This window comes from Phoenix dactylifera, chromosome 1, assembly GCF_051530095.1.
Source record: "Phoenix dactylifera cultivar Ajwa chromosome 1, Ajwa_hap1_PhDact_Kaust_v1.1, whole genome shotgun sequence".
Taxonomy (NCBI): Eukaryota; Viridiplantae; Streptophyta; class Magnoliopsida; order Arecales; family Arecaceae; genus Phoenix; species Phoenix dactylifera.
The window spans coordinates 11254617-11267758 of NC_143190.1; the positions used below are offsets into that span (position 1 = coordinate 11254617).

The 13142-nt window shown below is 36.8% G+C and overlaps 1 protein-coding gene across 3 annotated transcripts in view; it reads left to right on the plus strand.

Annotated features, from left to right (window-relative positions):
• Positions 1–13142, plus strand: part of LOC103710169 (protein SABRE) — a 40911-nt gene that overhangs the window by 21470 nt on the left and 6299 nt on the right. For 2 of the 3 annotated variants that reach the window (XM_008795788.5, XM_008795790.4), the window contains exons 9-16: positions 758–2875; positions 4585–6493; positions 6839–6942; positions 7919–8275; positions 8425–8543; positions 10435–10690; positions 11080–11304; positions 12587–12726. In XM_008795788.5, coding sequence (XP_008794010.2) covers positions 758–2875; positions 4585–6493; positions 6839–6942; positions 7919–8275; positions 8425–8543; positions 10435–10690; positions 11080–11304; positions 12587–12726 — 5228 coding nt within the window. The remainder of the gene's footprint in view (positions 1–757; positions 2876–4584; positions 6494–6838; positions 6943–7918; positions 8276–8424; positions 8544–10434; positions 10691–11079; positions 11305–12586; positions 12727–13142) is intronic. The other variant, XM_008795789.5, reaches the window with a different exon arrangement.

Consider the following 13142-nt stretch of genomic DNA (forward strand, 5'->3'; position numbering starts at 1 on the left):
ACCAGCATAGGCACAACACACATTACTTCAATCCTTATCTCTAGATACTGTTTTTAAGAGAGATGTGCAACCACATATCGCAAATCATAGTGTATCTATCTATCCTCTATAAGGTTGAGTGGACGTGACTGCTCAAATGTTCACAAAGGAGCACTCTCTATAGAAGCAACTGCAATACGACAAGTACAATGTTGGACATCTCGATAACATCACAAATAAATAATTATCTTTTGATACCTTTCTAAACTATTTGATGAGTACCATCAGCAAACTATGTAGCAGTTTTCTCTTATTGGAATGGTAAGAAGCAGGAATGATGCCTATGATATTTATACTGTTGCTATATATGCCGCAGCGATAATTTCCATGTGAGATACCAAAGATTGAGTTTTGATCTTCTCTTTCTACAATATCCATAGAATGGATAGCACACTATACATCTTCATGCAATCTAGCCTAATGCTCTTGGGAAGTGGGAAAAACTAGCTACTTATTTTATTAGATTTATATATCCCATGTCATATATACTGTTTATTTTTTCCATCATTTTTAAACATTGGGATCCTTTGCTTGCAATATCAATTTACTCATGAAACTTATAGATAATTGTGAAAGAAAACATATAGGATCTTTTGCAAAAGCCATCCTTTTCCCAAATCCAGGAAAGCACAGGAAAAAAATGATTGTTGATGCTTCTGTTTTTTCCTTCGATATTTTTATTTGGGGTATCACATTATTACATCCCGTCATGATGCAGGGGTGCTCACAGTCGTCCCATTTGTTTGCAAATAATATAGCTAGCAGGGGGATTCAAGTGCATACAGAACTTGGTGAACTACATTTGCAGATGGAAGATGAATACCAGGAGTGCATGAAGGAAAATTTATTCGGTGTAGAAACTAATTCAGGTTCCTTAATGCACATTGCACGGTTAAGTCTAGATTGGGGACACAGGGAGATGGAATTGCAAGAAAAGCATGATCCCATTAGGTGGGCATTGGTATTTTCTGTTGATATAAGTGGTATGGCAGTACACTTTGGCTTTCAGCATGTTGAGTCTTTTATATCTACCTTGATGTCTTTCAAATCACTATTTAAAAGTTTATCTTCTGTTAAAAGAGCTTCAGAGAACAGGGTGGGGCACATAAGCAAGAAGTCGGCAAAAGGGACACAAATTTTGAAACTAAATCTTGAAAAATGTTCTGTAAGTTATTGTGGTGATATGAGCATCCAAGATACAGTTATTGCAGATCCGAAGCGTGTGAATTTTGGTTCACAAGGTGGGGAAGTTATAATTAGTGTCTCCGCTGATGGCACACCACGCAGAGCAAGCATTATTTCAACCCTTCCTGGTGATTGCAAGAATCTGAAATTTTCAACATCTCTTGACATCTTCCATCTTAGTTTGTGTGTGAACAGGGAAAAGAAGTCAACACAGATGGAAGTTGAGAGGGCAAGATCGGTCTACCAGGAATACTCTGAAGAGCACAAACCTGGTGCTAAAGTGACTCTTGTTGATATGCAGAACGCGAAATTTGTGCGCCGTACTGGTGGGCTTACTGATATTGCTGTGTGTTCTCTATTCAGCGCAACTGATATATCTGTCAGATGGGAGCCTGATGCACATTTGGCACTACATGAATTTTTTACCCGCTTGAGGTTTTTGATACATAATAAGAAGCTCCAAGGTTATGGCAATGAAATAAGGGTACAATCCCATGATATGAAAGATATGGAACCAGAGGAAAATGTTACCAGGTTGGACCAAGTGCGACCTGAGATGCCATATGGAAAAAGGGAGTCAATTTTTGCTGTTGATGTGGAAATGTTAAGAGTGTCTGGTGAACTTGCAGACGGTGTTGAAACAGTGATCAATGTGCAGTCTATCTTTTCTGAGAATGCCAGGATAGGTGTACTACTTGAAGGGCTTATGCTTAGTTTTAATGAAGCCAGGGTTTTTAAAAGTAGCCGCATGCAGATTTCCTGTATTCCTGTTTCAACAAGTAGCATTCTTGATGCAAGGGCACACTCTGCAATAACAAGAGATTGGGTTATTCGAGGGCTTGACATACATATCTGCATGCCTTACAGGTTGCACTTACGTGCCATAGAGGATGCTGTTGAGGACATGTTGCGGGGCTTGAAGCTTATTACTGCTGCTAAAACCAGTCTAATATTTCCTTCTAGGAAGGAAAACTCGAAAAAAACAAAGCCCAGAACAACAAAATTTGGATCTGTTAGATTTGTCATACGTAAACTGACAGCAGATATTGAGGAAGAGCCCATACAGGGCTGGCTTGATGAACATTACCATTTGATGAAGAATGAAGTTTGTGAATTAGCTGTTCGATTGAAGTTACTTGATGAGAGTATCTCTGCTGGCAGTATGATTTCAGGAAGTGCTGATCCAAATAACTTGTGCTCAGAAAGGAAGACTCATTATAATGGAATCGAGATTGATGTGCATGATAAATTAGCTGTTCAGAGATTGCAAGAAGAAATTCATAAGCAGACATTTCGTTCTTATTATCAGGCATGTCAAAAAATGGTAATTGCAGAAGGATCAGGTGCATGTTCAAGAGGTTTTCAATCTGGTTTCAAACCCAGTACTCATAGAGCTTCCCTTCTCTCACTCTGTGCAACAGATCTGGATGTAAGTTTAACCAAAATTGAAGGAGGTTCTTCTGGAATGGTTGAATTTATAAAGAAACTTGATCCTGTCTGCTTAGAAAATGATATACCATTCTCCCGGTTGTATGGAAGAGATATTCATTTACATACAGGTTCTTTAGTTCTCCAACTAAGAAATTACACTTTTCCATTGTTTTCTGCAACTGCTGGGAAATGTCAAGGTCGTATTGTGCTTGCTCAACAGGTCAGGTTCAATGTTCCTTGTTTTGGTTTGTCATGCCATCTTATATTTAATTCATCATGTTTTCTGCTTCGTTGGTTTGTTTTGTGGTAGTAATCTTCAAAAGTATCTTATACATGACCGATCATAGTTGAATACCTTCCATCCAGCAATGAGGGACCCTATCTAGTTTCTTCAAGGTTGGAGAATTTAATTGGTACCACCATAAAAGACTAAATATATTTTAACTCAAACTAATGTCATTCTTCCTTTCGTTTTTTTCTCGATGTATTATATGTTCCTTGTTAGCTAGCTGAATAAAGAATCTTTTTATGATTATTGTTAGTTAAATTATAAAATTGTTAGAGAATTATTTGTGAATGAGTGGGGTTTTTTTTCCAGGCAAGTTAGCGAATCTTTTATACTAGGTTAGTCCATCAAAGGCAACATTGGATGTTTAATTTGAAATTCATGGTTATATACTTTAATTGTTAAAAAAATTAAAATTTGAGAGTTGAGAGTTATTAGGAGGTGTTCCATTGTCAAAAGGAAAAGTCCAAATATGGAAATTTATGATATGATAGGGAGTGTGAATCAGATAATTCTATTAAAAGCAGAAATTGTCAATTTTGTGCTCTATTTTGTCATAAGCAGTGTGACTGAAGCTGACATCCAATATCCTAATTGATTTTCCTGCTTTCTGTTTTACTTGCATGATGCATCTCATGTACTTGAGTTCATCTAGTTTACATTGATGAAGTCTTTATACCCTGCACGGTTGATGCCTAGAGAAGCATGCATAGCCATATGTAATTTTTGATATATTAACTACGTAATCACTGTTAGATCAAAAGTAATTTTGTTTATTGGATATATTCTTACACAGATTTATAGTGTACATTATGAATTTATTCCTTGTAATGCCAGGCCAAAATAATGGTTTGCTTCCATAAAAATTCAGAATCAAATTGCTCAACTTTTCACATTTACATTACAATGGTGCTTCATGAGGGTGAGCCTTGGGGCAAGGTAAGGTTGCTCCATTGTGACTTAGAGGTCATGGGTTTGAAATACAAAAATAGCCTCACCACACTAAGAAAGGCGGCGTGCATCTAACCCTCCTTGGACCCTGTAATGGCGGGATCCTGGTGCACTAGGCCACCCTCCATGAATAGAATGGTGCTTCATAACTTATGCTTCTACATGCTGGGATGTGTTATTTTATTTATTTGAAAAAGGTTATCACTGTTTACCAGCCTCTTTCACATATGACTAGGCTGTTAAAAGGTTGATATTCAGATTATAATTGATATGTTCAATTTGACTATATTGAGAGGGTGAACCTTGGCGCGATGGTAAAGTTGCTCCATTTTGATCTAGAAGTCATAAGTTTGAAACGTGAAAACAACCTCTCCACACACACACAAGGGTAAGGCTGTGTGCTTCTGACCCTCCCCAAACCCCTCAATTGCAGGAGCCTCGTGCACTGCCTCCCTCCAGGAAAAAAGTCTACTAACACCAAACATGTGATATAAGACGTGACATTTTTTTTAAAAAAAACTGTTTATATATCATGTTAATTTTTTCATGAAGGTTGCAGAAGACAATCGTTATTCATGCTGTATATCATTTCCTTTGATTCTGAATCTAGACAAACATGGCCATTTTCTTTGCTTTTTCACACTGTCTTGGCATTATGTCTGTCTTCTCACGAAACCCATCTTTGGTTGCAGGCAACATGTTTCCAACCCCAAATACATCAGGATGTATACATTGGGAGATGGAGGAGAGTACGGATGCTGCGTTCAGCTAGTGGTACAACTCCACCAATGAAAATGTACTCTGACTTACCTATATATTTTCATAAAGGGGAAGTTTCTTTTGGAGTTGGATATGAGCCAGCTTTTGCAGATGTAAGTTATGCATTCACAGTAGCCCTGCGCCGGGCTAATCTTAGCACTAGGATTCAGAATTCTGATTTGAAGGGTCAAAATGTTGTGGGCACTTCACAGGCTGTAAATGTCAATATTTCACAGAGTCAACCATCTAAAAAGGAGCGCAGCTTGCCATGGTGGGATGACATGAGGTACTATATCCATGGGAAGATTGTCTTGTATTTCAATGAGACCAAATGGAACCTGCATGCGACAATTAATCCTTATGAGAAGCTAGACAGACTTCAAATCATTTCTAATTACATGGATATCCAGCAAACAGATGGTCGTGTTGTTGTTTCTGCAAAGGAATTTAAGATTTATCTAAGCAGTCTAGAGAGTTTGACAAAAAACTCCAGTTTAAAACTTCCATGTGGTATCTCTAGACCATTTCTATATTCCCCTGCTTTCTCTCTTGAAGTGGTCATGGACTGGCAATGTGATTCTGGTAATCCCCTAAATCATTATTTGCATGCACTTCCTTCTGAAGGGGAGCCTCGAAAGAAAGTTTATGATCCGTTTCGTTCAACTTCTCTCTCTCTAAGATGGAATTTTTCTCTCAGACCTTCTCTGCTGCCACGTGACAAGCATGCTACATCTTCGGGTTTTGGAGACAGTATGCTACTAGATGGCGCCTTTTATGATACTTCACAAAAGTTGGAGAACACCGACTCCCCAACAATGAACCTGGGAGCTCATGACCTTGCATGGATATTCAAATGGTGGAACATAAATTATAATCCTCCTCATAAACTGAGAACGTTCTCTAAATGGCCACGCTTTGGAATTCCAAGAGCTGCAAGATCTGGCAACTTGTCCTTGGACAAAGTTATGACCGAGTTTTTTCTTCGTGTTGATGCTACACCTACTTGCATTGAACATATGCCTTTAGGAGATGATGATCCTGCTAGTGGTCTAACATTTAAAATGTCAAAATTGAAGTACGAACTCTGTTATAGTCGTGGTAAGCAGCGGTATACATTTGATTGCAAGCGCGATCACCTTGATCTTGTTTACCAGGGTCTTGACCTCCACATGCTGAAAGCATATTTGAATAGGGATAATAACTCATCTGCAGTTCAGGATATTCCAACAACAAAGAGAGGTTCACAAACTGTGCTGTCGGGTAAAGTCGGCAGTATGAAATACAATAATTTTAGTAATTGTACAGAGAAAAATCGAGATGATGGATTTCTTTTGTATTCTGATTATTTCACAATACGAAGGCAAGCTCCAAAGGCTGATCCTGCAAGGCTATTGGCATGGCAAGAATCTGGTAGAAAGAATCTTGAGATGACATATGTGAGGTCTGAGTTCGAGAATGGTAGCGAAAGTGACCATACACGCTCTGATCCTAGTGATGATGATGGATTCAATGTTGTAATAGCTGATAATTGCCAACGTGTATTTGTTTATGGCCTTAAGCTCTTGTGGACAATAGAAAACAGAGATGCTGTTTGGTCCTGGGTTGGTGGAATATCCAAAGCATTTGAACTTCCAAAACCTTCTCCATCTAGGCAGTATGCACAAAGAAAGATGATTGAGGAACAGCAGATACATGATGGGTCTAAAATGCCTCGTGATGATAACCTTGTGTCTCCTACATCCCATAGCGTCAATTCTCCTTCTCGACAAGTTGAGACTGTGGGTTCAGTTTCATCTCCATCTCCTTCAACTAAAATGGAATGCTCGTCCTCTGATATAGTTGGTGAGTTCATTAAGAAAGCATCTTTCTCATATTGTTTGCTGTGTGGGGTTTTACTTTAAAATTAGGGAAAACTAAAATTTTATAGTTTTGGCTTTGCTTTATTATTTCTCTTGGTTTTAATCGGGACGTATTGCACATTTCCCTTCATTGTAGGATATGGGAAAATTATTCTTCTTTTGATATGGATTATTTGGTGCCACCTCTAGCTTTAGAGCTTAACAACACAAATGAGGAGTCTTTTAATTGTCAGCGTTGCTTTGCTTTAACAATTTGCTTCCATGTAAGCTTGTGCTTCTTTCATAGATATATTTAGTATTTATATATTAAGTCCCAGTGCTCATCTAGCAGTGAAGCATGGATACCTTGATGATTCAGAGGAAGAGGGGACACGCCACTTCATGGTGAATGTTATTCAACCTCAATTCAATCTGCATTCAGAAGAAGCTAATGTAAGTGAACTATGTTCCTTGCATTCCATGTACTGAGCAATATTTGTTCTTTTTCATCTTTAGGATTTGAATCATCAAAGCTTGGAATGTGGAGTAATCATTTAATATTATTGGTATTAAACTTTCCTTTTGCTTAATTTTTTTTAGCATATATTCTTGGTCTTTAACTGCCAGGAGCTCTTGCTTTTACTTGACACTCTGAACACAACAAATCAAGATCTTCAATCCTACTATACTGTGTATCCCTGAGCAATATGCATCCTAGCACCTCGAAGTCAAGGTGCATCTGACTTGCTATGAGCACTGAGATATAGTTGTTGTATGATGTGCAATTCCATGAAGCTGTCTGCAGAATACTGAATTATAATTGTGTTGTAGGAAATTTCAGTTGCTCTCAAAATGTTTGGTCAACTCTTATCAAAACACCAGACTATTCGGAATTTTTCCGGTAGTTATTTGTTGCAAGGTGGCAATGCAACCTTCTAAGTGATGTATGTCGTTTGCTGGTACAATACCTCAGCGCTAGGTCTGAGACAATGTTGTGCATCACGCACACATAAGTGAAGATTGTTTAAATCATGAAAAAGCTCCAATGGATTGTTAGTTTGTAACATCACCAGCATGTATTTGTAGAAATATATCCAGATAAGTCTGCCTTGTGAGCAATGAATGGTTTCATATGTACTTTATCCACTGTTGGTCAAGGTAAAATTATGTTAAATGTTGTCCACCACTAGGTCTGGAAAACAGTTGTGCATCACAAATTCACATAAGTGGACATTGTTTAGATTCTGGAAAGATCTGATGGATCGTTGGTATGTAACATCACCAGCATGTATTCATAGTCTAGATGAGTCTGCCTTGAGTAATGAATGGTTTCGTATTTACTTTATCCACTGTTTATCAAGGTAAAATTATGTTAAATGCTGTTCACCATTATTGTGTAGAAGCTGACCTTGTATGTATATGTACACAGGGTAGATTTCTGCTTGCTGCAGCCAGTGGCCGTGTCTTAGCTCGTTCATTCCACTCAGTTCTTCATGTTGGATATGAGATGATTGAGCAAGCGCTAGGTACCAGCAATATGCAGATTCCTGAGTCAGAACCTGAAATGACATGGAAACGAGCGGAATTCTCTGTGATGCTGGAGCATGTTCAAGCTCATGTTGCACCAACTGATGTTGACCCAGGTGCTGGACTCCAGTGGCTCCCTAAGATTCTTAGGAGTTCACCGAAAGTAAAACGTACTGGTGCTTTACTCGAAAGGGTGTTTATGCCTTGTCAAATGTACTTCCGCTACACAAGGCACAAAGGTGGAACTGTAGGTCTGAAGGTAGGATGTAAACTTGTTGAGAATGTCCTCTCTGAAATTCAGTGTGTGCATGTGTGTACATCATTTATATATAATATATAAAATAATATTAGTGGGTCTTAAGTATGTACTATGCGACTCTGTTTTGACTGCTTATTATGGACATCCAGGTGAAACCACTAAAAGAGCTCTCTTTCAATTCTCCTAATATTACTGCAACAATGACTTCACGCCAGTTTCAGGTCATGCTGGATGTACTGAGCAATCTTCTCTTTGCCAGGCTTCCCAAGTGAGACTTTACTTTTGCATCATATTGCAAACTCTATAGTATTTCATATTAGTCTCTTTTTTTCTCTATTGTTCTTAGGTTCAAAACCTGTTTTTTTTTATAGTTTTCTTTAAACGATATGTTTGGCTATACTTTCTTGTAAAAGATGGAATAATAGCTGATCATGTTGATCACTAAATTTGTATTCAAAACTGAATGCTGGACACAAGGTTTCAAATATTGGCTGAATGGGACAGTATGAACGGTACTGTATCATTCCAGCAGGTTTCAGTCACCAATAGACAATGTTTCAGTACAGGATGTCCTGTATCTTGTGTTGGTACCCAGTACTGTGCCATTCTGGCAAAAAAAAAAAAAGGTGCAAGGTCCTGCACCGGTATTTGAAACCCTGGTTGGATGGTTAAAAATTGTCAGGATAGCTTGTATATAGATCCAATTAAGAAAGAAGTTTTCCTCTGTACTAAATGTAGCAAATTGAAATGCTGACCTAGTGGTGGTATGAGCATATCCTTTTTAGTTTTTAATGTGCATGATTTGGTGAAAGAAACAATGAAAATTTTCAGCAAACTCCAAAGTTTTTTTGGCATGATTGTCCTATTCCTAGAACCCAAGAGCAAGAATTGGATTGAATATGGTTATGAGATGAGTTTTATGTTGCTCGGTTTAAAAAGTCAAGTATTCATGAGATTGGTAGCCAGGAAGGCAGTGAGAGCATAGGGCATAGTCCAGAATGGTCAGCATATTTAGCTATTGCTGCTTCTGAGGCCCTGGTTGGATGACCTAAAGAAAACAACTGCATTCCATTTTGAGGGCTTTGAGATGAAACAAACTAATGAAGACATGTGGAGAAGACATCTGAACAGTTTTAAGCCAAAGAACTTTAGTAGACTTACATGTACAAAGCCAATCAATTTTCAACAGCTACCTGTGCAAATTGGTCTTGATCGGATGAGTCTAACCTACTTGTCCTAAAGATTTTTTATCAATTCTAATGATATTGCCATGTGCTTTTCCTAGTATCATAACAGCCTGGCTCTCGATAGGTGGTACCTACCAATATTAGTTAATTTACAATTATGTGATTAACTGTTTCAGATGACTGATCCTCAGTATGCTTCCTGCTCTTTTATATTGTAATGATGCTTTATTTTCATATGCTTTTTTTTCCTTGACTTGAATGTTTCAGATCTCATTGCTCTTGTTTGCAATTACAAAAGATAATATGCTTTGAAGTTGGAACTTTCATTATCTTATAGGACCTTGGGCTATAAATTCTATCAATTTATTCTTTGACAATTATTGGAGTATGTGTTATATCTTTTATTAAGATTTTGGCTATATTTTGTATTGATAGTATGGACCCTATTGGGTTTCATTTTCAATGACTAAGAGCAGTTAATCAGGTCTGACAACAAGTTTTTCAACAAGCCTTGCAAGGAGCTCTAGGAACTGTGACTAGTTGTTTGAATACTGAGATAGATTCCGTATGATCCATGCTAATATTCTAGGGGCCATGGAAGAAATTACAGATTAGTCCTTTTACTTTAGTTTGGAGTGCCTATATTTGTTGCTGATATTATCTACAATGCTGCCCCATCGAGATGATTGATGATTTTTCAGCTTGAGGTGTTAATGGCTTAGCAAGTTAATATTTTTAATTTGACTTGTTTTCCAATAGTTACCCAAGCTCCAAACAAGGAATTTGTTTGTCATTGCTTGTATCCATTAAATTATTTCTCAGTCAGATATTACTTAGGTTGATAGTAAGAATATTGTGCTAGTTAATATATAATAAATGTTAATATTGTTTTCAGTAGCAGAAGCTAAGATCATAGGAAATCTCTTACTGAATTACTGGTTGATGTCTTTTGTGTTACTTCCATTTTTCTAGGCCTCGTAAAAGTAGCCTTTTGTATCCATCCGAAGATGATGAGGATATTGAAGAAGAGGCTGATGAGGTGGTTCCTGATGGTGTTGAAGAGGTAGAACTTGCAAAGATCAACCTCGAACAGAAAGAAAGGGAGAGGAAGTTACTGCTTGATGACATAAGGACCCTATCAGAAGCTAGTGATGTTCCTGCAGACCTCTGTCAATTTCCAGAGAAGGATGGTGATTTATGGATGATTACTAGTGGAAAACCAGTCCTGGTAGGATTGAAACTATACAAAGTATTGGAAATTCATATTATATTCAGATAAATCTGATTATTCTTTTGGAATAAATTTTTCTAGCAATCAGAGAATTTATGTTTAAGAATTGGCATGTGTTCATTCATATAATTGGCAATTATTATTAGATCAAACTCATTCTTTGGTAATCTTTATTACTCAGGAGTGGTTCGACGGACCTTGCTCTACCTATCATCTTCTTTGTTAATAATACATCCTCCTTTATTCAAACTTTCAAAATATTGACAGGATCAATGATATTCCGTCCACATAATTATAGAATTTGAACTTTAAACAAGTATCTATTTCTCTTACTACTTTTGACATTGAAATGTCGTTGCAACTTACAATTTGTCTATCATGCTTAGGTGCAAGGACTGAAGAAAGAGTTAGTTAACATACAAAAGTCTAGAAAGGCTGCATCTTCTGCATTAAGAATGGCTTTGCAAAAAGCTGCACAGCTGCATCTGATGGAGAAAGAAAAGAACAGAAGCCCTTCTTATGCCATGCGAATTTCTATGAGAATCAACAAGGTGGTTTGGAATATGCTTGCAGATGGAAAATCTTTTGCTGAAGCTGAGATAAGTGACATGGTACGTGCATGCAAAATTCTAACAGGGAGCCTCGTTTGAAAAGGATTGCACTACTTGTACATACTATGGACTTTCTTTTTCTGTCATCATTTCTTTATTAATGGAAAAGTAATGGTACTTAAGGATTAGTCATTGAATAATTTTTTTCACAAAATAACCCTCTAAAATCAGAAAGTATTTTAGAGGTCATCTTTGTGTTGTTTTTGTTATTTGCAGTTTAATTTTGAGAGTTTACCAGTATCTATTTAATGGCATGCCAAAAGAAATTCATGTTTGTTTTAAAACTTAAAGAGAGATAGACCTGAGCATGAAGATGTAATCTGTGAAAAAGGGCTTAGGTTGACCAAGGATGTCGTCCCTGAGTAGAAATGTATTGTCTAATAGATTCTTAAAGCTACCAAATTTAATGGGTCAATCCTTCCTGTCAAAGGTTATATGTTTAGATTGATTAAATGATATATTTCCTCTGGTATCAGGTTGATGTGTTTCACTTGATTTTAATAAATGATACTGTTTTCTGTGACTTGCTAGATCTTATGTTTTCTGGGATCATTCACATTTTCGTATGTTATGTATGAGATCTTAAATCTATAGACTGGTATGAGAGCTAAAAGCGAGGTTAGTCATTGTTTCCTCCTTTCCACTCATGCTCTAGAGAAAATTCTATTGGAAAAATATCTTCTGTCTTCCTGAATACAAATTTTATTTTATTGCTTAATACTCTTATAAAAAAGACTTTTTTGCTCCAGACATGCTTTTGGTTTCAACTTGTTGATTTAATCCAAGTTGTCTCTTCTACTGTGCTGATTAAATCAATGTAGATGGAAGTCCATTGTGAAACAATCTATTTTGTTGGGGAACATGACTTTGGTTATGAGGCAAAACTTGGAACTTGACTCCTCCTTTGGATGTAGAAATCCTTCTTGTTGTCCTGATTTTTATGGGCTTGAACACTATCTAAATTCTAAAGTAAATAATTCTTACCTGTCTCATGTATACAGGTTTTTTTCCTTACAACTTTTGTCCTTCAGTCGATGTGAATTACTTTGCTGTCTATAGTCAGCTAAATCTTTCTAACCTTGTGCAATCCGGTTTATCATCATTCTTGACTGCATTATAAAGGTCATCTATCTCATTGTGCAGAGCTTATGATACCTTCTTCTCATGATTCTACATTTCTTCTGTTCTGTTCACACTTCACACAGTGAATTATTTTTTGTGGATGGTTTCGTAAGAACCTTTTGTTTTTCAAAAATAATTATCCTGACAATTGTTCTGACAGATATGTGATTTTGACCGAGACTACAAAGATATTGGTGTTTCTCAGTTCACAACAAAGTCCTTTGTCGTGAGAAATTGTCTGCCTAATGCCAAGTCGGATATGCTGTTATCTGCCTGGAATGCACCTCCTGAATGGGGAAAGTACGACAGCTAGAATACCTTTAGCTCCTGCATAGTTGATATCTCATGCCATTTGTACATATTATACCTTGAAATATTATATGCGAGTTTCTGCATTCGCCTGCATGGTATCTTGCAGCTGATTTGTTTGAGTTAAATTTTTTTTATATTGGCTGCATTATTTAACATCTATCTGTACAATCATGTATTGCTTGATATACAAAGATTCAAATTGACAACCTACAAGCATGGCTTTAAATAAAACTATTGCCACATTGTAATGGCTGTTATAATTTTTTTTGTTGGTAATGAACATATGTTATAACTGCTGGTGTGTATATACTTTATAATCGTTATAAACTTATACCAGCATCATATTGACACTTATGATGGCTATTAATTAACTATTAAAGTCTTAATGTAATATAATAATATTT